This window comes from Acinonyx jubatus, chromosome A2 (assembly GCF_027475565.1).
Source record: "Acinonyx jubatus isolate Ajub_Pintada_27869175 chromosome A2, VMU_Ajub_asm_v1.0, whole genome shotgun sequence".
NCBI classification, from domain to species: Eukaryota; Metazoa; Chordata; class Mammalia; order Carnivora; family Felidae; genus Acinonyx; species Acinonyx jubatus.
The window spans coordinates 116,547,384-116,572,650 of NC_069383.1; the positions used below are offsets into that span (position 1 = coordinate 116,547,384).

At 47.0% G+C, this 25,267-nt stretch overlaps 1 protein-coding gene across 1 annotated transcript in view; it reads right to left on the reverse strand.

The window, feature by feature from the left end:
- Positions 1-7,008: 7,008 nt before the first annotated feature.
- LMCD1 (LIM and cysteine rich domains 1) overlaps positions 7,009-25,267 on the reverse strand; it is a 57,953-nt gene continuing 39,694 nt past the window's right edge. Inside the window, exons 4-6 of the mRNA XM_015069303.3 lie at positions 21,860-22,189; positions 8,381-8,596; positions 7,009-7,667 (exon numbers count right to left, since the gene is read on the reverse strand). Of these exons, the coding sequence (XP_014924789.2) occupies positions 7,509-7,667; positions 8,381-8,596; positions 21,860-22,189 (705 nt within the window). The 3' untranslated portion in view covers positions 7,009-7,508. The remainder of the gene's footprint in view (positions 7,668-8,380; positions 8,597-21,859; positions 22,190-25,267) is intronic.

Genomic DNA, 25,267 nt, shown 5'->3' on the forward strand with positions numbered 1-25,267 from the left:
ACACACAGAATTTTTAAACATATCTGTTTCCAAGAGTAGATTGCATTTGACTCATCTTCCAGGTCCACTGGCCAATAATACAAACAACAACAATAATGGTAAGAGCCAATATTTACTGAGCACTTACTATGTGCCAGGAGCTCTTCTAAATCTTTCAACATGCATGAACCCATTTACTTCTCAGAGCAACCCTATAAGGTAAATACTATTCCTATCCTCATTTTACACTGAAGAGACTTGGGAACAAGTGAACCAATTTATCTAAGGCGACACAGCAGAGTCAGGATTAGAATGGAAGCATCTAGCTCCCCACTGTCAGTGACGATGCTGTGCTGCCAGCCACAGTGCATCTGTTTGGTAGGTGACTGGGAAAGACCAGGCCTGCCAGTGGCCTATGTACAGGGATCCCCGGAGTATCTTGGGAAGGGACACAGGCTGGATTCTACCTGGATGCCCTTATGTCTGAGTAGATGATTATCTGTTATTTGTTACTCTCCTCTGATAGAGTGTGACTCCTTTACAGCAGAAGCCATGTCTCCTTTGTCCACTATTGTATTTCTGATGCCTTAACACAGTGCTCGGGGCATACGAAATGCTGAGTAAATGCCTGCTGAATAAATGAAAGAAGACGGAATGAGTGAGTGAGGGAGAGAGAGAGAGTTGCCAATTGCTTGGAAGACAAATCACAGAGTCTGACGTCAGTGCAGTCTGGTCAAGGGCTGAATCACTAATGCAGCTGGTTGAGACTGAACATCTGAAGGAATCACCGAGGGCTTCCTGGAAGAGGGAGTGCTTATGCTGAGCGTGGAAGCAGAGGTGGTGAAAGTGTGACCTTTCAGGTGGGAACAAGTATTAAAAGCACAGTGTCCACAAGCCCTGGTCCAAGATGTCACAAACACCTCTCCTGCAGGGGGGACCACACAGGCAACGTATTGAACAGACACCTTCCCGCCTGGCTTGGGGCTTTGGCTGGAGCATGATCTTCCGTCCAGCTTTGGCACCAGATGGTCCCCTTGCGTCAGCCAAGGGTACCCGCCTGCCTGCTCCTTCTCCCTCTTGCCTTATCAGCTGAAGATGAACTCTGTAGAGCTCTCCTGTCAACTGAAGCACAAACCATTCCCTTGTAGGGCAAAGGCTTGCGATCCTTTGCAACAATATTTCATAATTTATATATTTGATTAAAACTGGAACCACTGCCAGCAGCCTGAATAATCTAACATATTGGGATCATTAGCTGCTTGTGTCACTCTTCTATTTTAAAACTTTCCATATTTGAACTCCTGGAAGTACATCCTCCACATTTATTAAAGTTTTCCCATAAAAACAGTTTAGTGAGAGTCCATCATCTTTCACAGAATTAAGAGGAAAAAAAAAGCCACAGTAAAACCCTTCAGACACCTCCTTTAGGGAATACCATTTTATTTAGGCCTTTAAAAACATTTGTCTTTTCTTGCCAGTAATTAAAAAAAATATCAAGACAAATGAGATTTTTAGTGGCCTGATAATTAGTTCAAGATGAGCTTTTTGACTTGGCTTCTATCCTTGCTCTTTGGAGCCTCTCAGGAACCTGCATATTACCCATTCCTCGCACAATCTTAGTCCCTTAGGTTCCTCGGGTTGGTTCTTTTCCAGCTTCTCAGATTGTTCCTTTTCTGTGCTTTACTCCTGTTGTTTTATCTACCCTTCCTCTCTGTAGAGAACGAGCCAGCTCTACTTTGCCCCACTGGCTCCCCCCTCCACCTCCCCCCCACTCCCAACTGGCTCCTGCTCTAACAGCACCCCCACCATCTCTCTTTCTCTCTCTTTTTTAACAAGGGGCCTGTTTCAGGTGATTTGCTTGTGGCTGTCTTTGTGAATCCCTTGCAGTTGGCTGGTTGGCATGTGACTGAGGCATGGCAATCACAATAACCCAGTCCTCTGGCACAGCCACTGGTTGAGGGATAGGCACGTGACCCACATTGGGCCAATCAGAATAATTCCCAGGAAGCCCTAGAAAGAGACCTTCCCTTTTCATTGGGCTCACTAGCTCCAGGGGTAAAAGTGACCCTGGCTGCTGCTGGTGGCCATGGCTGCTGCTGCCTAATCCAGGCGAGACTACCTGAGAATGAAGCCAATATGAAGAGAAACAGAGGTGAGAGAGGGAAAGGAAGAAGATTCTTAACTACATTATCAGAACTACTAGATACACTTGTTCCTGAAGCTGGTGCTCCTCTTGAACTTTCTGACCAGAAAATAGGGAATGTGAATTCCCTCCAATTTTTGTGTTTGTTTGTTTAAACTGGTTTGGATCGGAGTTTCCTCACTTGCAACAACAGCGTTTTAGATGCTGTTTCTCCTGTCTCCAAGTCCAAATCCTTTCTGTTGTTCAAGAACCAATGTCCCAAACTCAGACCAAAGAAATGCTTTATGCTGATGCCTGTAGTTTCTATTACCAAAGAACAGAGGGAACCAGACCAAGAGATCATTTTGCTTCAAATTAGTGGAATCTGACTGCATGTAAGTAGCAGTTGAGAAAAAGGAGCCAACACACTTCTTGCTTCAACAGCATCACCTCCAATGTTGGCTATTGCACATTTTTGTCTAACTTTCTTGTGTAACTTTTTTTTTTAAATTTTTTTAACGGTTTTTATTTATTTTTGAGACAGGGAGAGACAGAGTATGAACAGGGGAGGGTCAGAGAGAGGGAGACACAGAATCTGAAACAGGCTCCAGGCTCTGAGCTGTCAGCACAGAGCCCGACGCAGGGCTCGAACTCACGGAGTACGAGATCATGACCTGAGCCAAAGTCGGCCACTTAACCGACTGAGCCACCCAGGCGCCCCTCTTGTGTAACTTTTTGTATTTGAATGCAAACCTGTGGAGCCAAACTGTGATAACCCAGTGAGTCAATCACTCATGTCACGTAATAATAATTAATTCAGTCAAGAAACATCAATGGATACTAAGAGTGAGTGGGTGGCATTTTGATGAGGAACGGGATATGAACATAGTGTCAAAGAGAGGCGTATCTCATTTCACTTCACTCTGCTTTATTGCATTTCACAGATACTATGATTCTTTTACAGATCGAAGGTTTGTGGCAATCCTTTATTGAGCAAATCCACCGATACCATTTTTCCAACTGTATTGGCTCACTTCATGCCTCTGGGTCACCTTTTGGTAATTTCCTTAATATGTCAAAATTTTGCATTATTATTATATTTGTTGTGGTGATCTGTGATCAATGATTTTCACTTGCTGAAAGCTCAGATGATAGTTACCACTTTTTAGCAATAAAGTGTTTTTAATTAAGGTACGTACGTTGTTTTTAGCATATTGTTATTACATGCTTACTACAGTATAGTATAAACATAATTTTTATGTGCACTGGGAAACCAAAAAATTCATTTGCCTCACTTTATTTGTGATATTCCCTTTATTGAGTGGTCTGGTACTGAACCCGTAGCATCTCCAAGATAGGCCTGCACCTTCCCACAAAATACTCATTTAATACAAAGGGGAAAAGAGTAATTTTACAAAGGAAAAACCTAGCTTAATCAAGTGTTGAAAATTAATAGCAACACCTAATAGAACAAATAAAAATCTCGTATCATCCGATAGGGCACAATGAAAAGAAACCAGCTTCGCTTTCATGGCATTCCCACCAAAAATGCATAGCCAGAATCTAATTACGAGAGAATATTAGACACCCAATTTGATGGACCTTCTATTCAATAAGCAGACTTCTTAGATGTCAAGGTCATAAATGTCAAAGAAAGAACAAGAAACACTTCAAAATCACAGAGCACTGAAGAGACAAGGTAACTAAACTGGAATGCATAATCCTGGACTGGATCTTTTTGTAGTGAAAGATATTATTGGTACAATCGGTGAAACTTGCATCTGAGGAGTAGATGGTAGAGTGTTAGTTTCTGATTTTCATGGTTGTTTAGTGGTTATGTAGGAGAATGTTTCTGTTCATAGGAATTAGACGCTAAAATACTCAGGGGTGATAGGGCATTGTGTCAGCCACACCCTCACATGGTTCAAGGGAAAAACAATGTCTTCTTGAAACTTATTTTGTAAGTTTGAAATTATATATATATAAAAATACAGGGCTTTTTTTTCCAGAACGTCTCTTTCCATTAAGGAAGAAAACTTTTCTAAGCAGCTCCCCAGTGGAGAAGCCCTGTTGGCCAAGATTGAGTCACATGCTCTTTCTTTCTGAAGCCCAGGGCCATTGGCAACAATGCATCCTCCAAGAGCCCTAGGCTGTTTGTCCTTGCATTTAGTTGTTAGGAGCCATAGTAAGGATTGGAGAACCAAAGATAGTGCAAGAAGTTCATAGAGGAAGGCTTTCAGAAACCAGTAATTATAGCACAATAGCATCAGTCAATGATTGCAGAAAGCCTGGATGCTTTTGAGCACACAGAGGAACCTAAAACACCCCCGAGGGGAGGGTGAGGCCAGGGAAGTCTTCCTAGAGAAAGACAGTGATGGGAACAGTGGCTGACTTTTTTGCTGAATGGGGGGGGTGGGGGGGAGGTAGTTAACGTTGTAGCCTTTTACAGCCTACCTCCTTCCAGTTCTACTACAGAACTGCCATTCAGCTCTCTGGTCCCTTGGAAAAGGCAGCAGTTGAACACAGCGTGGGGAACTCCCAGAAGAGGGAATAGCTTTGAGTGATGGTGCAGAGGTGGAGAAAGCATGAAGCAGGGACCTGCAAGCTTTTCACCAGGCCTCTGAATGGGGAGCAGGAAGCCAAGGTGGTTTGGGGCCAGAGAAATTAAGAAGCTTGATTGCAATTCTAAGAAGTTTTGATTTTCTTCTAGGTATGCAACAAGGAGCCCCTGTTTTACAGGAGGCCTGTGTTTCTGAGCAGTTCATCTGGGCAGTGTGTGGAGAGGGTGAGTTCGGGTAGGGAGACTCACTAGGACACTATTGTCAGTCTCGGCTAAAATCATTCAAGGAGAAATAAGGCCTCAGTGATAGAGGGAAAGCCATGACAATGACCTATCTGACAGGAAAGGAGTGTCAGAGAGGATTCAGGTATTCCAATGGCAAGCGTGAGGTGTTGTTAGTAGACATGGGGAAGGCAGGAGGACGCTCTGGGTGATATCTGGTAGGGTCTACTGGGGGACATCACTCCTGCCCACAATGGTGTGGACGAAGATACCAGGATAAAATCAGTCAGGTATCATGCTGGGGTTTCAGCAGAGGAGAGAGCATGTATCCAATAATCTCTCTATCCAGTCATCACTACCCCTGCTTAAAACTCTTTGAAGTTTCCCCATTGCTCTTAGGAGAGACTGGTCTTTTCCACTGCCCACAAAATTGGTGCAACTCTTATGCCTCACATCTCTGTATGTACCACACTAGTCTTCTGTAAGCCCCACTCATGGGCCATGGTCACCACTGTATCTTCAACACTAATATATAGGTACTGAATAAACTGATGCTACTTCAGCCACAGGACCTTTGCACATGCCACCCATGTATTTATCCTTAACCATCTTCCTTTCCCTCTTTGGCTGCTCAGAATTTACTCACCCTTTAGATCTCAGTTCAAGTATCACTTTTCCAGGAGCACCTCTCCTGACCAGGTCCAATCTCTTTTATATTCTTTATAGAGACATGTTCCTCCCCTTTTTATAATTTTACATTGACTTGTAGGAATATTTGCCTAAGGCCATTTCCCCCACAGACTGTAAAGTCCAGGAGGCAGGGGTATTGTGCTTTCTATGAACACTGTCTCCTGTACTCAGGTTGCTTAATGGAACTCTGTAATGCCCAGTGGATATTTGCAGAATGAATGAGTGAGTGAGTGAGTGAGTGAATGAAAGAGTGAATATTCCATTGGTGCCTCTGGGAAGGGATTGAGAAGCAAGTGAAGGTGCTTGAGTAGCACCTTACAGGACAGATAGAATTTCAACAGATGGTGTTGGCCTTCAAGTAACCAGCACAGAACTGGGAAAAGCTCAGAAGAGGGCTTGGCCAGAGGCAGTGGGTGAATGTCTAGGAGAAACAGGGAAATGGAAATCAAGAGAAATGAAGGGTTCCAAGGCCAAAAAGACAATTAATCCAAATCTTGGAAGGATTCATGTGTCAGGGTGAGGACTTGGTTCTTAACTTGGAGACACCAGGGAGCCAGGCAGGGTGGGTGAGGATGATGACACAGCCCAAGCTTCTCTCTGGGGGGCGGATGGACACAACAGGGTAGCAGGTGACTGGAGCAAGGAGCTGGGAACAGAAAACCACCTCAGGAGGCAATTGCAAAAGCTTTGGTCAAACTTGCAAGGTCAGGGTATTGTAGGTAAGAGATGAGCAGAGTGAAATTCGGGTGGGGAAATGAAAGAAACTTGGCAACACATGGGAAATTTGAGAAAGAAGGAAAGCCATGGGTGACCGGGCTGTGAGCTCCTAAGCCTCATGTCCTTTTTTGTCTCTGTTTCCCCAGTAGAGAAAGAGATTCCTTTTGTTAGATGTTGTGCAAAGGAAACTAATCTGGGAGCTGCAAATGCTCAGAGGTCATAAAAAGAGAGAAAATCTGGCCCAAAGACCTGTTCTATTTGGCTCATTCTGTGCTGAGTTGGCAACGTTTAGAAGAGAGATTTCGCATCAACATCCTATATTTCTTCAAGACTGCCCTCACTGGTCACCATGTCCCCCGGGGCACCCACTGGCTGAGCTCAGGTAGCCCTGTGTGGCTGCTCCCCAACACTCCACCTGGTCTCACTCTCAGAGGGGTTCGCTCATTCCCTGCGAGGGCAGCCGATCAGCTCCCGGAGGCTGCTTTTTGATGTACCGTAAACCATGACACGTCCCATCACTGATCTAGGGGTTCCTGGAACGGGGGTCCAGGGGTTCTGCCTTGAGCACCTGTGCTCACAAAGAAATCTGACGAGACGCGGTTGGCAAGGAGGCGCAGCACTTCTGTGCCTTCTGCCACCACCAGCACTCAGGACCGAGGGGCTAAACGGGTGCCATGCAATCACCGCCATGGTGTAAATGACTAGATCAGGGCATAGATGGACTTCATCAGACTTTTATTGAATACGTTCATCATGCCAAAAACATCTTTTTTTATTTCAAATTCAAATTCCATTTGAAAAAGGAGGCCACAAATGACTGTTGGGATCCCAGCCAGCTCCTGGAGGTGCCCCCACGTTCGTGAGAAAGCACGCACATCCGACAGCTACGTGATTTGATCACTCAGAACTGCATTTTGGGAAACTCCTAGAGATCCCTTGCAGGATGCCAGTTGTGTCTGTAGTCGGTGGCTGGGAAACAACAACGTAACCCCATTCTTAGACCTCTCAGAACATCGCTGGCTTTAAAACTATTGACTCTCAAGGATCTACCAGCCTAGAATACGTGTGTGTACGTGTGCATATATATATTCCCACTGAAAAAAATCACTGGTTTTGTTGCCTGCTGGCCATCACATCGGACCCTTAGAATGACCTCAGCACCCCTGGCTCCCCTCCTTGGTGGGATCCTGTGGATTCCGGCTGTGGCCGGGCAGCCCTTCAGGAGCGTTTGGACTTGCTACAGGTTGGGCACAGCAGCTGGCCCTTGGTGATGATGTACGCCCGGCCGCTCAGCTGCTGCTCACAGCCTTCACACACGAAGTGCTTTCGGTGCCAGGCCAGGTCTTCCACACGCTGGTAGTCCTCGGAGAATATGATCTGGGGAGGGGAGCAGAGACAGTGCGCCAGTCAGGTTCTGTCCCTTGTGGAGACAGGGCATCGAGGACAAGTTGCAGAATGGTGGTTCCTCCTCCCCCATTCTGGTCTTGACCTTCAAATGCGTCAGTGGAGGAATGGGACACAAACCTCAGGCAGTAAGTACCATTATCTGCACAGGTCATAATTGTCTCTTAGCTTGTTAGATGGAAAACAAAATTCTCTGCTGTAGGCAAGTTTTACTTAGCTAGCAGCCATGATACTCTTTGGCCCGAATCCAAAGCCCGGCTTTGTTCTGAGATGGGATTACATATCCCGGTGAAGACAGACCAACAATAGCTAAGTGGCCAATGGCCAGTCTTCACCAGCAAGGTCACACAGGGTCACTGGGGCTTTGAATAAATAACACTTCTTTTTTTTTTTAAGTTCATTTTATTTTGAGAGAGACAGAGCGTGCAAGCATGCAAGCGGGGGAGGGGGAGAGAGAGGGAGAAAAAGAATCCCAAGCAGGCTCTGCATGGACAGTGCAGTGCAGAGCCTGGCGTGGGGCTCAAACCCACAAACCGTGAGATCGTGACCTGAGCTGAAACCGAGAGTCGGGTGCTTAACTGACTGAGCCACCCAGGCGCCCCACACACTTTGGAATATGTATATGTATGCTGAGGAATCCCTGAGGCTCAGAAAGAATTCAGAAAGAGCAGAACAGCTCTTCTCACCTCATCGCAGCCAGAGCACCGGGGCCGTATGCTCTCGCAGTAATGGCGGCCACACCAGGGGGCACCGTCCTTCCAGAAGTAGATGAGGTCCACCAGTGGCTCCGAGCACTTGGCACACACAAAGCAGGTGGGGTGCCACTGCTTGCTGTAGCCTGCCCTGTCTGAGTAGACCACAGGGCTGTCCGCAGGGGCCACTCCCTTGCAGAGCTCACAGACCTAGAAGGGGAGGAGGACACCAGGGATATAAGGTGGTCAGGAGAGCATAGTGACATGGGTTTGAGCTTCAGCTCATCTCTTTCCTTCCTGGGGGCCCTCCAGCAAGTTACTAAACCTCTCTGTTCCTCAGTTTTCTCATCTTCAAACCTACCTCATAGGTTGCTGTGGGGACGAATTAGTTGTTTAGCTCAGTGAGTCTCAAACTTTTTATCCTCAGGACCCTTTATATTCTTACAAATTATTAAGAACCCCAAAGAATTTTTGTTCATATGGGTAACAGCTGTTGGGATTTACCAAAAGAAAAATTAAAACTGAATAAAAACTTGAATAACTATTTGTTGATTCATTTAAAATAATAAACCGACATGTTAATATAAATATTTGTAATTGAAAATAACTGTAGGGGCACTTGGATGTCTCAGTTGGTTAAGTGTCCAACTCTACATTTTGGCTCAGGTCATGATTTCATGGTTCACGGGATCAAGCCCCATGTCGGGCTCTGTGCTGACAGCTTGGAGCCTGCTTGGGACCCTCTCTCTCCCTCTCTCTCTGCCCTCTCCCGCATGTGCACATGCTCTTTCTCTCTCCAAACAAATCAATAAACACTAAAAAAAAAACAAAACTCCATTTTCCCCAGACAGAAAAATTTAGTGAGAAGAGTGGCATTGCTTTATATCTTTGCAAACCTCTTTAATGACGAGCTCAATGAAGGACTGCTGGATTCTTGTAACCGTTGTAGCTTTTTGTCTTTTGCGTTATGTTGCTTTCTTTGAAATATATGAAAAAAATCTGACCTCACCCTGCTATGGAGTTAGAAAAGGAATGGAGGAGTATTTTAATAGCCTTTCCAGATAACTGTGGATATTCTTCCTTGATACTAAATCAAAATGGGACAAGTGGTAGTTTCTCAAAAGTCAATGGGGAATCTGAACCATATCAATTAACCTTTCATCCTGCTTACATTAAAACCCACTGGACCACCTTGCACTTTGAATGGATCTTTTACCCACGTGTAATTATTTTTTTTTTTTTTTTTTGAGAGACTGAGTAGGGGAGGGGCAGAGAGAGAAGGAGAATCCCAAGAAGGCTCCAAGCTGTCAGCGCAGAGCCCAACTCTAGGCTCAAACTCAGGAACCGTGAGATCATGACCTGAGCCGAAGCTGGGTGGTTAACCAACTGAGCCACCCAGGTGTCCTGTATAATTATTTTTTTTAATGAACTTTACATTTTAAAACAGTTCTAGATTTACAGAAAAATTGTGAAGATAGTACAGAGAGTTATTTGCCCCACACCTAATTTCCTCTGTTCTTAACATCTTAAAGTGATATACTTGTCACAATTAATTAACCAATATTGATATGCTATTATTAAGTAAAGTCCCAACTTTATTCAGATGTTCTTAGATTTTCCTAATGTCCTTTTTCTATTCTAGGATCCTACATCACATTTAGTCCTCATGTCCCTTAGGCTTCTTTTGCCTGTGACTTCTCAGACTTCTTTTGTTTTTGACGACTTTGACAGTTTGGAGGAGTACTGGTCAGGTGGACCTCAACTGATGTTATTGTCATGATTACATTGGGAGAAAAACCACAGAGGTTAATTGCTATTCTCCTGACATACTTTCCAGAGTACATATGTAATCCATAAAGTCTTTTGAGTCATTTTGGAGTTATTTCCAGCTCCTCAAAATTCTGATGATGATGATGATGATGATGATGATGATGGCAGTGGCTATCATTTCTTAAAGACAGGTCTACATCCAGCGTTATGCTCAGGATTTTGCACTCCTTACAGAAGCCCTGGAGAGATATTCCCCCTTCTAGATTTAGCTCCCTTTTAAGGAAATCATTATTTCCCTCCAGACTTGGCAAAACTGAGTTTCAGAGAGTTTCAGTGGTTGTTCATTAATATACAGATGATAGGAGGCAAAGCTGGGATTTGAACATGGGCCAAGCCTGACCCCAAAGCCAAGGTTCTTTCTACTATACTGTGTGTAGGTGTCCATAAACTGCAGCCACACCAAACCCTGATGCTCTCTGTACTCTAAGACCCACTGGCTAAGAACAGATTTTATGTTTGAGCTCCAATTCACTGAAATGTTTTCTCCCAAAAAAGAACTTCATTTTCCTCATTAGTAGACCTGTATTAAGGACTGAATTGTGTGCCCGCCGCCAGTTCATATGTTAAAGTCCTAACTCTCAATGTGACTGTATGTGGCTACAAGACCAGGTAATTAAGGTTAAATGAAGTCATAAGGATGGGGCCCTAATCCGACAGGACTGGTGTCCTTACCAGAAGACTAGGCACCAATCAACTTCTCTCCCACCCTGTGTGCACACAGAGGAAAGGTCCTGTGAAGACACAGGGAGAAGGCAACTATGTACAAGCCAGGAAGAGGGGCTTCATCAGAAACCCACCACACCAGCACTTTGATCTTGGACTTCCAGCCTCCAGAATTATGATAATAAATTTCTGCTATTTAAGCCACCCAGTCTGTGGTGTTATGTTATGGTGGTCTGAGCTGACCAATGTAACCTGTATTACAAAAACCTGTATTTATATTATTAGATTGTGAATTTGAGAAATGGAAAACTGTGGAAATTTGTTTTCCCTCTTGTTACATAAAGTACCTACATGATATCATCAGTTTTGGCTCTGGGCCTACAATCCCTAAAATATTTACCATTTGGCCTCCATGAGAAAATGTTTGCAGACCCCGGCTTTAGATGAGGACTCTAAGCTTACCAAGCACCAATTATGTGTCAGCCAAACTAGAAATTTCGTTCTGCCATGCAGACATGAGTAGGCATTAGTTAAGAGCCTAGACACTTGGCATTCTTAAGTTATATAGTTTAATTACATTCTTAATATATATTCTTGCGTATGAAGAAAAAATAAAAGCTACGATGACAAAAAATAAGGAAAGAAAACCAGACCACAAAGAATGCCCACGTACTGACAGGGGTCCCTGAGCACAGTAGTTGTTGAATGAATGTCTACATAAAAAATATGCTTGGCTAATGGATCCGGACAGCTTGACAATGTTCCTTAGAATGTGCTGGACTTGTTGTTTCAGTTGTGCCCACAAGAATGAACAGTGTGAGTCCTTCACCGCAATGAAAACCCTGTTCCTCTGCACGTGACTGAGTCCCAGCTCCCATGGAGCTCATCAGAGGTCTTAAACCAAAAACAAGTGATGAATCATCATTTACTTATTTTCACCATCCCTTCAGCACAGCCAGGATGTGTAAACTACTTGGCAAGTGTCATGTGAGTACCAAGTGAGTTTTCTGTCCGCCTGGCTTTCTAAATTTCATGGGATGAAATTTCCAGCCCTTTTTGTCCAGCAAAGAAGGGGCTTGGGGCCAATCCACCACCTTGGCTGGGTATCACTGTGGTACACCAGTGGGGCTCCCAACTCCAGATTTCCAGATGTTGCTTAACACGGAAGCAGAGGAAGGGAAAGAGATAGAAATGCACGTGGCGGAGTCTGGGGAGCATCTGAAAGCACCCACAACCCACAGAAGGAAATGGAGGGCTGGGAGGTCAGAGGGGCAGTCTGGGTGGCTGTGAGCCTAGGTTATGGCTGAGATCTCTGGAGGTAATGGGGGGCCATTACTGGTTCTTGAGGCTGGAAGGGCTGTGTTTGGTTTGCACTGGAAGGAGATAGTTGTAGTGGCAGAGGCAGCATGGAGAAGGGAGGGAGAGTCATGCTCGCAGAGCTTGGTCCCGACCTTCCCCCACCACATCTGAAAGTGCTGTCTTAAGCACCTCCCTCAGTGAGGAGTGGCCCTTCCCTCATTGTTCCCTCAGCATCCCTGGCTCCTGGCCTCGCTATTACCAGTAGCCAGCCCTTTTTAAAGCAAACAGTGTCACTGCCATTTTATGAAAACAAGATGTCCGAGTAATGAGCCCTGTCAGCATGTGTCAGGAACAAATTTCCTCCCTTGGCCTCTGAGCTATTTTCTGTGTTCCTTTCCCTGTCTGACAGTGTCCTGGATAGTAGATCTGACAGTGTGCTGGCTCTGTCAGCCTGGTGGCCCCTCAGCCACCAGGGGCAGGCTGGCAACCAAGAGTCAGAACGCCCCCTCGCCTGCTTGGCTCCTAGGATCCTTGCCTTGCCTTTCTCTGCACGAACTTATTCTCCAACAATCCTTGGTATTGAAGTGGACTATTTCGAAATTGCAGTAGGTAGCTGAGAGTGGGGCTGGCTGTGTGACCTTGGACAAGTTACCCAACCTCTCTGTGCCTTAGTTTTTTCACCCATCAAGTGAGGATACCAATAATATTAACAATGTCATAGAGCTGTTGCATGGATTAAATGCGATAATAGAGTTAATGGACTTTATAAGGGCTCAGTAATAATTAGCTAAAATCTCTGGTTATCCGTACCCCAGCTCTCGTTATAGATGAGAGACCTGTGGCCCGGAGGGGTTAAATCCCTTTCCCAAGATGACAAAGACATATTGGAGGCAGGATGAGCTTTAGGTTTGGAGGCCTGAGGTTCCTTTCCATAACACCATGATCATGTAGGTTGGCAGGAAGTGACTTTTCCCACCGATGAGCTTTGTACTTTCCCATCTCCATTGTCTCCATCTGTGCATGGCCAGAGAATAGGGTTCTGGGAGTTGTATCGTCCATCACTACCCCAGACTCGGCTACAGTCAGTCCTCTCCCCCAAACCGCCCCCTGTAAGACCCTGGTTCTCAGACTGAAGTCTGCACCAATACCCCCCAGAGGGCTTCTTAAAACAGACTGCTGTGCCCCACACCCACAGTGTCTGATTCGGATAGGTCTGGGATGGGGTGCAGGAATCTGGAAGCTCTGGGGGATGCTGGTGTAGTCAGGGGACCCACTTTGAGAACCACTGCCACACAGAGTTTAAAAATGACCTTAAAAATAAGCTCAGCAAAAATGATATCATCAACTCTGTTCAGTTATAGCAAACGCCAGTTTGAATTCCTGGGATGCTTAAATTCTACACAATTTTTAAGAAAGCCCAGTGTGGTCATTCCCAGGCTACTTCCCCTGTGAAGGAGATAGTGTGGCCAAGTACAAGTCCCTTGGGACTATGTTAAAAAGCATACAGAAGAACACTTATCATTAGCATATCAGTTGGTTCTTATTCATACTCTCAACCATCTAAAATCAGAGCTTGCTCATGAGAATCTTTCTAACATTTGCCACATAACTTAGTTTGCAGACCATTTCCCCCTGGGAGGAGGGGGGAGTGGCCCAAATCTTTCACAGGTGGAACAGGTATGAAGTTTCTCCTTATGACCCTGAAGTTTTGCCCTGTCCCTGCTCAAATGGCGAGAGATTCTTAATGAAAAAGGTCTAAATGAAAGGATTTGAAAATTCTATACTTTGGGCCTTTGTAATCTGTAAAAAAACAAAAACAAAAAACCAACAAAAAATGCCTGGTTTGAGAAAGCTGAGGAACATTTCAGATTTGGCTACTTCAGAAGCTAAGACCCTGCAGGGTTGGGGTTCTTTTGGTCATGGTGTGTGGAAATGTTGTTGGCAAATTCTTGGACACTCTTCCATCCAATGGGGTATCTAAGTCCCTTCCTTTGATTGTGGTCCCTCCTTAATGACTTGCTTCTATTGAACAGAGTGTAGTGGGGGGGATGTTACAGATGCCTGTGGTAGGGCATAAAAGACAGCACACCTTTCACTGGGATCTCTCTCTATACACACACCTTGGGAGCCCTGAGAGGACAGGAAAGAAATCGCGAGACCTCTATGCCAGGGCGACTTTGTGGAGAAACCACACAGAGAGCAACAGGCCCAAAGACCCCCTCCCTGGCTGGTCCAACCCAGCTGTTTGTGTCTTCCCAGCACTGAAGCCAGACCACCGAGACAGCCCCCAGCCTATAGGCTGCTCCAAATGATGCCACGTGGGCAGAGACAAGATATCCCCACTGAACCTTGCCCACATTGCTGATTTCTGAGCAAGACAGATGTTCTTTCTTTAAGCCTCTCCACCTTTGGGTGGTTGGATATGCAACATTAGGTGACGAGAACATCCAATGTGAGCACACAGAATTAAGACTTCTGGAATGGGAGTAACCTAGACACATAGTGTTTTAGGCAACAGTATATTAGGGACAGTGGCCAAAGGTTACATGGCCAAGGACCTGTCTCTAAGGACCGAGCTGTGTTGGCCTTCAGAGCAGGATCAGCAGATGTGGAGAACCCTCTCCAGCAATAATCTCTCTGCTGGGGTTGCCAGAAGCTCTGTCCCAATAATTCTGTTCTTTTCTGGAAGGCTCTTATCCAAAGGCCTACTCAGTCTAAACCCAGTGAAAATCTCACTATTACAATACAGTAAATATTAACACAAGGGCCTTGAATTCAGGCACTGGGTTCTTTCCAACACAAATACTCAACAATTTATTTATAAACAGCCTCTCCCCATTTCCTCTTATGGTGATTATTCGCCATCTTTGCTTTGCAGCCTCATGTATCCCAGAGGTTTTTTTTTTTTTTTTTTTTTTTTTTTCTTTCTCATTTTCTTTCCTTTTTCAGCCCAGTGTCATTTCTGGTATCTTTAGACTCTTGTGTTCTGTTCCTCCACACTGTCATCTTCCTGAGACTCCTCACAGTACAGACTGGGCAGGCTGGGTGCAGTGGTTAGGGTGAGGGGCTTTGGGATAAGATCTGTACCATTGCTCCATCACTGATAAGCCCTGAGACAAATCACCCACCTCCCTGAGCCTCAGTTTCCTCACTTGTAACATATGACAGGCCCTGGCCTATGGGAGATGCTTTACCCATGGCGGTCCCTGTTGTTGGCCAACGATTTCACCTCATGCTTCTTCTTGGGGCAGACGATTGAACATGAGCCTCTCTGCCAAGCAAAGTCACATGTTAGGCATCTCTAACTGAATCCCTCTCACTGGTTACCTGATGAAGGGGGAACACGGAGCCAGGAAGGCTTCATAAATGCTACTCTCAGAAGAGAGACCGTCAGCCTGGGGTGTTCTCAACTCCAGCTTTGACAAGTGTGTGGGCAAGAGCTGGCTTCCCACCAAGGACATTGCAGAGTAGGAAGAAGCCTTATATGTGGTCATCTTGTCACAGTGGTCATGCACGTGCCTGCAGCTGCATGGGGTGCTATGGAAAAAGGAGGTTCCATCATCTGTGGTGTTTGTGGGGTTTGGGGTAAGTTCCAGTTCTGCCTTAACCACTCACAAGCTAGATGACTAGAAAAAGGGGAAATTATATTTTGTAGGAGAATTCTTAGGATTCAGTTGAAAAAAAACAAAACTAGGTAAAGCCTTTGGCACAAGTGCTGGGCACAATCTAGGTAGTCAAGGAATGGCAGATGACATCATTATCATCATTATTCATTAACCTGCATTAGCAAAATGAAATTGAATAAGACCAAAGTAATTCATAAAAAGCTAATAAAAATCATGTTTTACAGTTGTGCTAGTTCTGGGGTGAGCAAACTACATCTGTGGGCCAAACCTAGCCCACTGCTTGTTTTTGCAAATAAAGTTTTATTCGCACACAGCCATGGTCATCCGTTAGATATTGTCTATGGCTGCATTAGTGCTACAATAACAGAGGGAGTAGTTGTGACAGAGACCATGTGGCTTGCAAAGCCTAAAATATTTAGTATCTGCCTTTTACAGAAAAAAAGTTGCCAGCTCCTGTTTTAGTCAATGGAATATTATGCAGCCCACTCCAGGAAAAAAAAAAAAAAACCAACTTGTGAAGTCTCTGTGGCAACATGGAAATATATTTATAGCATAAAAAAGTGGGATGAAGGGAATTTTCAGTGGAAAAAAATTCCTTTAATGTCATTAAAATATCTCCACTGTAAAGAAGGAGGGAGGCAGATGTTGAGCAGCCTGGTAACCATGGTGATTTTTCCTGCTGCTTCCCTGGGCCTTTTACCCTCTGTCCTCCAGCTCAGACAGGGCTCAGGACTGGGGGTGGGGCAGTGGTTTCAAATTCCCAGAGATTGGGCCGGCAGGAAAGCCAGCCTGCCGAGCCCACAAGCCAAACATCTGCTGCACAAAGATTTGGAAGTCCCTTGCCCACAAATATGTCCCTTGTTGGGGCAGGAGTTGGGCTGAGCAGCCAGATGCTGTAAGTTTCCATCTGAGAGGCAGGCCTCAGTGGGCGGGGTGCTGTGGGGAAGGGGCTGGGTGAGGGGCACCCAGCAGTGATGGTAAATTACTAACGGGTGGAGATTACATTGAATGCTATGTTCTGGCTTCCTTTCCCCTTTCTTCAGTTACAAGTTTGGGGTGTAGGGAAGGGAGGAAATTCCATGCCCAGGAAATCCGCACATTTCATTTCTGAGAAAATACCAAGTAAGCATTCTAAATGCAGGGAAATGGTTTGGTGGGGCTGTTAACAATCAGAGCATTGAGGTCATTGACCTCGCAGCCCAGGCACTCATAGGTTCCATCCAGGTGGGAAAGGTGGGGCGCGGAGGGCCTGGAAAGTGGATATGGGGCTCTGCCATTCTCCAGGGAATGTTCCAGATTGCTGGAGTTGGCAGATCCCTGGCCATGGAGCTCTCTGAAGTCCCCCAAACCCATGAGAACCCATGGTGGGTGGGATTGGGGTGTAATGGGCGAGGCCTTCCATTGTTCTTGGCATGCCTACAAGAGGCCCCCAGATTCTTCACTGAACTGGGCTGTGGGTGACTCCAAACTCTGTGGCTCAACCAGCAAACATAAATACACACACCTCTGTGGAGTTGTCCTCACCCATCCAGGGCCCCACCCCAGGACCGCTCAGACTCCTCAGGACTGGTGACCAACAAGGATCTGGGATGGAATCCCAGTCCCACCTCTCATCGGCAAGCCTTTTAAGTTCTCTGCTGCAGGTTTCACAGCTGTGAAATGGGTATGAACAACTCCAGCCTCTGCCAGTAGTTGTTAGGAGGACTCAAAGACATGAGTGAGCCTGCTGTGAACAGTCCCCTTCCCACCTGTCCCCCTTCCTTGCCAACACACACACGGTGGGGCAAGTAAAGGAGAGAGGGGGAGACATTAAATATTTGGAGTTTTTAACTGGCCTCACTGATTTAAAGGACACACTTGTGGGGTGACATTGGCTGAGTTAGCATCTGGGATTTTTCACTGCAGTGTTTCCTCACAAAGACAGGTGCCTCTGACAGCATTTCCCATGGTGTCCTGCCTCTCCTAAGCTCAGGGTAATAATGACTCTTTAGGGCTGCTCTGAGGTGGGCAAGGGCAGCCACAGCTCCTGGGTTCTCTTCTCAGGTGAGCCTCGGCTGATGTTAGGTTGCCCTATCCCGTCAAGGGGTGGGTGTGCAGGCCTGGAGTTGGAAAGCTGGGGTGCACATCTGTGAACTGTACCCGGATCTAAGGACTGCACAGCCCCAGCCTTATGGGTGAGTTGAGCTCAGAGGGTGCTGTTCCCACAATCTGGCTAGACCTCTGTTATACATGTGGCCTCACCCCTAACTCAGCTCAAGGGGCCCATTTCCACATGGACAAGGTGGAAAAGGCTTTTGGCAGTAATGCTCCTCTGGTCTGGAGAACCCTTTCCTCTGAGCACATTTTGGTGGAGGGGCTTGGTGAAGACTCAACAGACTGATCCTGTCGTAGCTCGGGTCCCAAGGTCTCTGAGGAAGGACAGCACTGTAACGGGCTGACAGCAGATTGATGGAGCCGTGCCAGCTCCGAGGAGAAATGCCCTGCAGTGTAGACGGAGCCGTGCCAGCTCACAGAAGTGCCCTGCAGCATAGGCTGATTGTGGCTCCGTGAAAAGGGAGCTGGTGGCCTCAGGCTGCTGAGTAGTGTGGTTGGGTGTGGTGTAATGCAGTGTGTGATGCCCTGCCTGTGTTTCCTGAACTCCCTGTGGGTCTTTAAAGGAAGATTCCTATGTAGAGTCCTCAGAGCTGGACTCCCTAAGCCAGGAGGCCTAAAACATCTATAGAATGCCCTGTTGTCTTCTCTGATCCTCACCATATGCCAATTTAATGATATTATTTTTCCTCGGCTTCTATGTAAAATTATTTTTACACTTTTTTTAGCAGTGGTTCTCGAAGTGTGGTCCCTAGACCAGCGTCAGCATCAACCCGGGTGTTCATTAGAATAGCTGATTCTCTGGCCCCACCTGCTCCTATTAAGCAGGGAGCTGTGGGGTGGGGCCCAGTCCTCTGGATTTTAGCCAGCCTTTCAGGTGATTTTAGTTTGAGAACCACAGCCACAACCTGCTGGAGGCTCTCAGAAGTCCTACCTCAAAGAAACCCACTTAGTTTTGGTTACTCTAATGTCTCCCAAACTTACATGGCCATGTAACCCCTTTAGGATCTAATATCCATTAGCTATCCGAGGAACAAGCTTTGGGCAATAGGAAAGATGGACTTGGGGACTGATGGGGGGTTGGTTCAAATCCCACAGCTTTTCTTCAAGTCATTGGGTGGTTGGGGGCTTTAAATCAGACCCTCTAGTTCTTAGCGCTGCCCTTGGTTCAGAGAAAGCCAAATCGTAGCTGCTAACGATAGTAATAATGATCACTCTTAGGATGACAAACAATATTATGTCACCAAGATCATTCTAGGAAAATGTGTTTCACGTGTTCTTTCTTTTGCCCATTTTTTTTTTCTCATAAATCACCGCTTGGATTTGGGGCATCAGTCTGAGTTCTACAATTTCCTCCCCATATCTGGGTTCTCAAATTGAATGCCCTGACCATTTCTGGCAAAGTCCACTGTCCTCATCAGGGAAGCAAAAATCAGGCTTCCTGCCTGATGCTTGGCTCTGGTAACTGTCCTACACTTCCCCTTTATGAGAAACAGAAGGGACACAACACACAGGATGGCCAGCACCCATGTCCACTTGACTTGGCCATTGACTAGGGTAAGGCAGAACAAATTTGGGGTTGTTGGGGACACATTGTCTATGGACTGGCAGGCTATCTAGCTCCCTGGCTTCTAGGAGATAAACAGGGAGTCAATAAAAGCACCCAGCCTTCTTTCTTCCTGGAACAGATAATAAGCAGGGTTTTATAACTCAGCATCATGTAGTTGGAAAAGTATCGGATCCAGGTTCTACTCCTTAGAAACTGTGGAACCTTGGAAAAGTTACCTACCCTCTAGAATCTCTGATTCCATACCTGTCAAATGGGGTTGGTGAAATTCACCCTACTAGGCAGCTGGGGGAGTTAAACAAAGACTCTGAAAGAGTAGGCATGGCATCTGGCACACAGCAGGTGCTTAATAAATGTGAACTTGGATCTCATCATCCTCCAGGGCAAAATGGTCATCTAAACTGTCCCCATCGTTAGAGGCTCTATTTAGTCTGAATATTCACTGATTCATCCATTTGTTCATTCATTCATGGTTCACATATTTATTGAGTACCTACTATCTATATCAATGGCGCCTGCTGAAGATACAGAGATGAAAAAGAAACCCGCAGCACCTAGAGGTGACATGAACACATGACGTACAGGCAGGGATCCACTAGTTACATAACTAGTTATCCAATCAAGATTGGGGGTAGGATAAGGAAGGAGAAGGCCGTTTTCCCTAGCCAGCCCAGCCCAACCACCACGGGCTTCCTTCAAATTCTGTTTTTGGTCTGGTCTTATTGTTTAAATGCTTCCAAACTGTCAGAACTACTTCCTAAAGTTGACGATAGGCAGGGGCTCAGGATCTCAGGCCACCTTTGCCCCACTTCCATGCTGTACAAATATGTGGGGCTGAGTCAAGGATAAAATAGCGTATCTCTCCTGGGAATGGCAATTGGGAAATGTCGCAACGACTTAAAGAGATCGCCTTCCAACTTGGAATTATGCAGTATTTATGCTTTAAGGACAGATAACTATTTGGATATAGGGCTGGATGGGGAGGACACTAATTTATGAAACACTGTAACTGGATCTAATTTTTTTTTTTTAAGTTGCTGGGACATGGATTCTTCCTCGGAAATGGGTCTTTTCAACACCATCGCCAAACCTGTGGTAAGGAAAATAAGTTTTGTTCTTTTGACTTAGAGTTCTCAGATTGACTGTGTGAGGCCATAGTTCACTGGACGGTAATCCCAAATGAACGTGCCAACAAATGGGGGTTGGACATTCAGGACACAGGTTTTGGATGGCAAGTTTGAGTCACTGCAGGCAGGAAAGAGCCTGGCCCTTTCTGAATGTAGTGACAATATCACCAGGACTGGCATTTCCCTGGGCGGTCCGGCTCACACGGGCGACTGCCAGCCTGTTACCAGCAAGGCAGGTTATTTGCTTGAGGGCTCCACATATTGGGACATTTATCTCCAAATAACAATTAGAGGCAGCTGAAGTCACTTGGCTGACTGGGGCAGAGGGCAAAAGGTAGACGGGAGCCAGAGGCCGTGAAACAGCAAACATCAGCCCTCTGTGGTACCCGTCTCCAGCTAGTCCTTTATACCTCCTCTGGGACAGATGAAGACAAAGCCATCCATGAGGTTTTCACCTCCCGGACACTCTACCTTCTTCATTTTCTCTCAAATAGCCTCCAGTCCCTCACTCCCTTACAGCACATCTTCCACATGCTGCTAGAGGGCGCCTTCCCAAGCACAGCTCAGATCCTGTGACAGCTCCCGCTGAAACCTGCCATAGCTGCCGGTGGCCCTCAGAGTGAAGTCCTACATCCATGGTATTCTCCAGTGTGGGGACGGTGTCCTCCACTTGTTTGATTTCCTGGGGCTTGGCGGACAGCACAGGCTGGTTGATACTTGGGTGATGAATGGATGGAAGGCTTGCCTCTTCAGGAAGTGTGCCCCTGCTGACCCTGCCAGCGTCATGTCCCCACGCCCCTCAGCACACCACGCTCTCAGGCACATGGGACTTTGTTCAATCCTCTGGCTCCACCGTGCTCTCTGGAACTTAGGGTTGTTTTGCCCAAGCTTGCCTCTTTAAGATGGCCTGGGTCTTCCCTGCCAAGCCTGAATTCATCCTAGTCATTTCTCCCGGCCAGGCTGGGCCTCAGCTCCTCCTCCAAGCCCACCCTCACCTCAAGCAAGGTTAGATGCCCTTTCTCTAAGCCGTGGCAGTTTGGTAGCCTGTGACCTCCACTGGACGAGTAGCCTCTCAAGCACAGTGACCTTGTGTTATTTTCCACAGGATAATGCCTGGCACAGAGTAACTGAGCACCAAACAGCCGCTGGCGACATGAATGCATGAAATGAATGTTGGAATGAGGGGCAAGAGCCTGGAGCTGGGGCCCTGCCTGTGCAAGCCCTGGGCCTGGTTTTTTCAGCCAGACCTGGAGGCACGGCAGACACTTACGTATTCTTTGGACGGGTCACCGATGCTGCCGTTGGTGGTCGGAGCGGTGGTCTCTGTGCCCTCTGGCTTTTCCTGTTGCTTCCCTTCCTCCTTGGGCAAGCCACCCTGCCCAGGGAGGGCCACCTCTCCCACACCGAGGGCCTCACTCTTGTATTGCTTGACGAACTCTTCCATTACTTTCAACTCATTCTCCAGAAGTCCGCGGCAGCGAGAGGGGTCCTGGTCGTAGATGGGGAGCTGCTGCATGAGCTGGCGTCGGCGGTAATAAGCGCCCTCAGTGCCTGTCACCGGCTGCTTCTCTTTGGGGATGAGCTCCATGTACTGTAGGCCCTAGTGGGGAGGAGATAAACCGACTGTGATTCTCAGGCACCCAAGCCAGATCTGGAATTGGTGAGCAGCCTCCAGCTTCTCCATCTGTTTTTGCAGAGCCCCAAGGCTTGTCAAGGCAGAAATGTTGTGAATTTGGCGACACCCGGAGAGGCCTAAATAAGCTGTCACTCTCCACCCAAGTGGTCGCAGATTCACATTCTGAATGGGAGTGTTGTACTGGATGCGTTGGCTTTGCAACGCAGATTTGGTTTCCTTCAAAACTAAATATTTTTACTTCGCTTTACCTCATGGCAATGCTCCTTAAAAAGAAAAAGAGTCAATCTAGTTTAAAATTGCTTTGCTTGGAAAAGTATAATTAAATCATTATAGGCGTAAGGTATTTCATGGTTTGTTCATTTAAAAACAGGCAAAGGCACCTTCTAATAGAACAAATTGATAAGGTCTCGTGGTAATAACATTTCCACATCAGTATGACTGAAAACCATCTGAATGTTAATATGTCCATAGATAACTGTCCAATTTGGCTTTTTTTTTTTTTTTGTAATGAACAGTAATCTTATACTTGGGTGGGTCGCAGGGATGGGGAGATTCAGAGGAGAAAAAGGTCAAGGCCACACAGCATGAGGAAGTGTGAAAAGCAAACTGTTTATCCTTTACAACTGGTCTCCATTTCTGTGCCTGACCCTGACTGTGACTCTGACACCCCCACCAGTTTGCCGGATTCCCACTGCCCAGGTGGCTGTTGCCATATTTACCCTCTTGGAACCTGCCTGTGTCCTGTCACATCCCGTGGTTGGAACTGGATTGTGGTAGTCAACATGGAAAGTCATACTGTAATTCATAATGAACAATCCTGGCTTTTGCCTCATGTTAGGGAGAGGGGCAAGGAACCTGATGGAGGGGCGTACTAGTCCAGAGCCTGGTTTGCTAACTTCCATAATAAATGAATTCCGGGTCAGAGCAGTTTTAGAGAAGGGAGAGGCAGGTGACCCGGGTTTCTGTGGGACTCATGAAGTGAGAGGTGGCTGTAGATGGCCCTATGTGGCTCTGCCCTAGAGCTTGGAACACCTGTGGGCTCACAGAATACTGTGAATCCCCCTTCACCTGCACAGTCCCTAAGGACTTTTCCAGGTGCTTTTTCAGGCACAGGAGATGGACTGGGTGGTAGATAGAATCTTAGGGTGTCAGGGAATTTGGTTTCTAGCTCCCTCCCTGATGCTGTTCTCTGTGTAACACTGAGAAAGTACCCAGCCACCCAGGCTTCAGTTTCACCATTGCAAAGTTTGGGGTAGACTGCATGATCTTCAGGGTCCTGAGCACTGTGAGAAGTCTGTGGTGACGTCACTCGGTCCTCACCACAATTAGTAGAGAGAGAGGCAGTAGCACTGACCTGGGTCTACAGTGCAGGAAAGCGGCTCAAGGAAACCCGTGGTTTCCGGTTCACCAAAGAGGCCAAGACTCTGAACCCCAACACACGGAAGAAGAAGTGCCAGGGAGCCACACGGCTGACCACACATCTGGGAAAGGCTCGGTCCTGACTCTGTCTGCGGGTGGTGTGGGGTGATGCTGTTTTTCCCTGGGTCAGTGTGAAACCACAGGTGGCTTCCAGCACAAAAATGCCAGGCAGGTAGGTCTGAAGAACCTAGTCACAGACTTTGGGGTGCATGAGAATCGCCTGACCACCTTGTGAAAAAGCTTCCTGGGATCACCCTAGACTTTGATTTGGGAGTCTGGAGGAGCCCAGAAGTGAGCACTTTTGCAGGTCCTCCTGGGTCATCTGAAGCAGGACATCGGAGGACTCAGGGACAGTGGGTAGGGGGAAGGGATGTGACCATCTGAGGACAGGGCAAGCAGCAGACCAGCAGCACACAGGCTGGGGCAGGGCACAGGGCCCTGGGGAGATGGGTTAGAGACAGGTGGGTGGGGGGGGCAAATATCTATCCCAGGCCTTCTTATTTCGTGTCTGAGGCCTGCCCCGTCCTCGGGATCTGTGGAAGGGATGGGGAGGTGGTGACAAGACTATGGCTCACCGTGCCAGAAAGGGCACCCAGACCTGCCTAGCATCTCATTTGCTCCCACTGTGGAAGCAGTTCCAAGTGCATGGCTGATCGAGCTCATGGGAGCACAGCCTCTTCTTCTGTGAGGGCTGCTGACCTCCCAGGTTGAGTGGTTGAAGGAATGGCAGGAAGAGCTCACACTTACATGGTACTTACTATGTTCCAGCACCCTTCTAAATGCCTGACCCATGTTAGCCCGTTTACTTCTCACAGAACCTCCAGGAGGGAGGCACTAATATCACCCCTCGAAAAACCGAGGCACAGAGAAATAACCTCCAGAGGGTCACACAACTCGTCTGTGGTGGACACAGCTTTGTACTCAGCAGCTTGGGTCTCAACCCCTTCTACACTGCCTCTCTAGAAGGCGAATGATTTGCAAAGAGGAAAAAAACAAATTCCCCCAATCTCTAGGGGAGTTTCCTTCTGTCTTCATTTCAGGGTGAGGAGGCTGTGTGGGCACTGCCTAGTGAGATGATCCCCCAGCCCCTGGATATGCCCGTGATTCTGGCCTTCAAGAGCATGCATCCCTCCCTGCATAGCTTTACAAATAAACACTGTGGTAGGAGTCCCGGGGCAGCGGCCTTGCTGGCCACCTGTCTGTTGATCCCTGTATTCAGTGTCCTTTCATGGCTCTGTCCTGGCTACAGGTGTTTGTGACCTGCAGGGCTAATGGATTCCTGGCCAGAACTCTGGAGACAGGGAGTGTTCCCTCCCAGGAACCTGTTGCAGGTCAAAGCCCCAGCTGAGTACCTGCTTTCTACCTTTGCAGGGTCAAGGCCACACCATGTGGCCACCAATGTTTTGTTGTTGTTGTTGTTGTTGTTGTTTTGTGATGGCTGGCCTTGCCTGGCTGGCCTGAGAACCCTATTCACACACCTGTGGTAGACATTACTCATCAACCCCGGTGAGGGCATCACAGTCCATCTCAACACAGCCCTTCAGACAATTGCTGTTGACTGGCATGGGCTTGGGAAGGGGATGATGGGGAGAGAGGGCTGGCTCAGAGTCAGCTGCCTGTGCC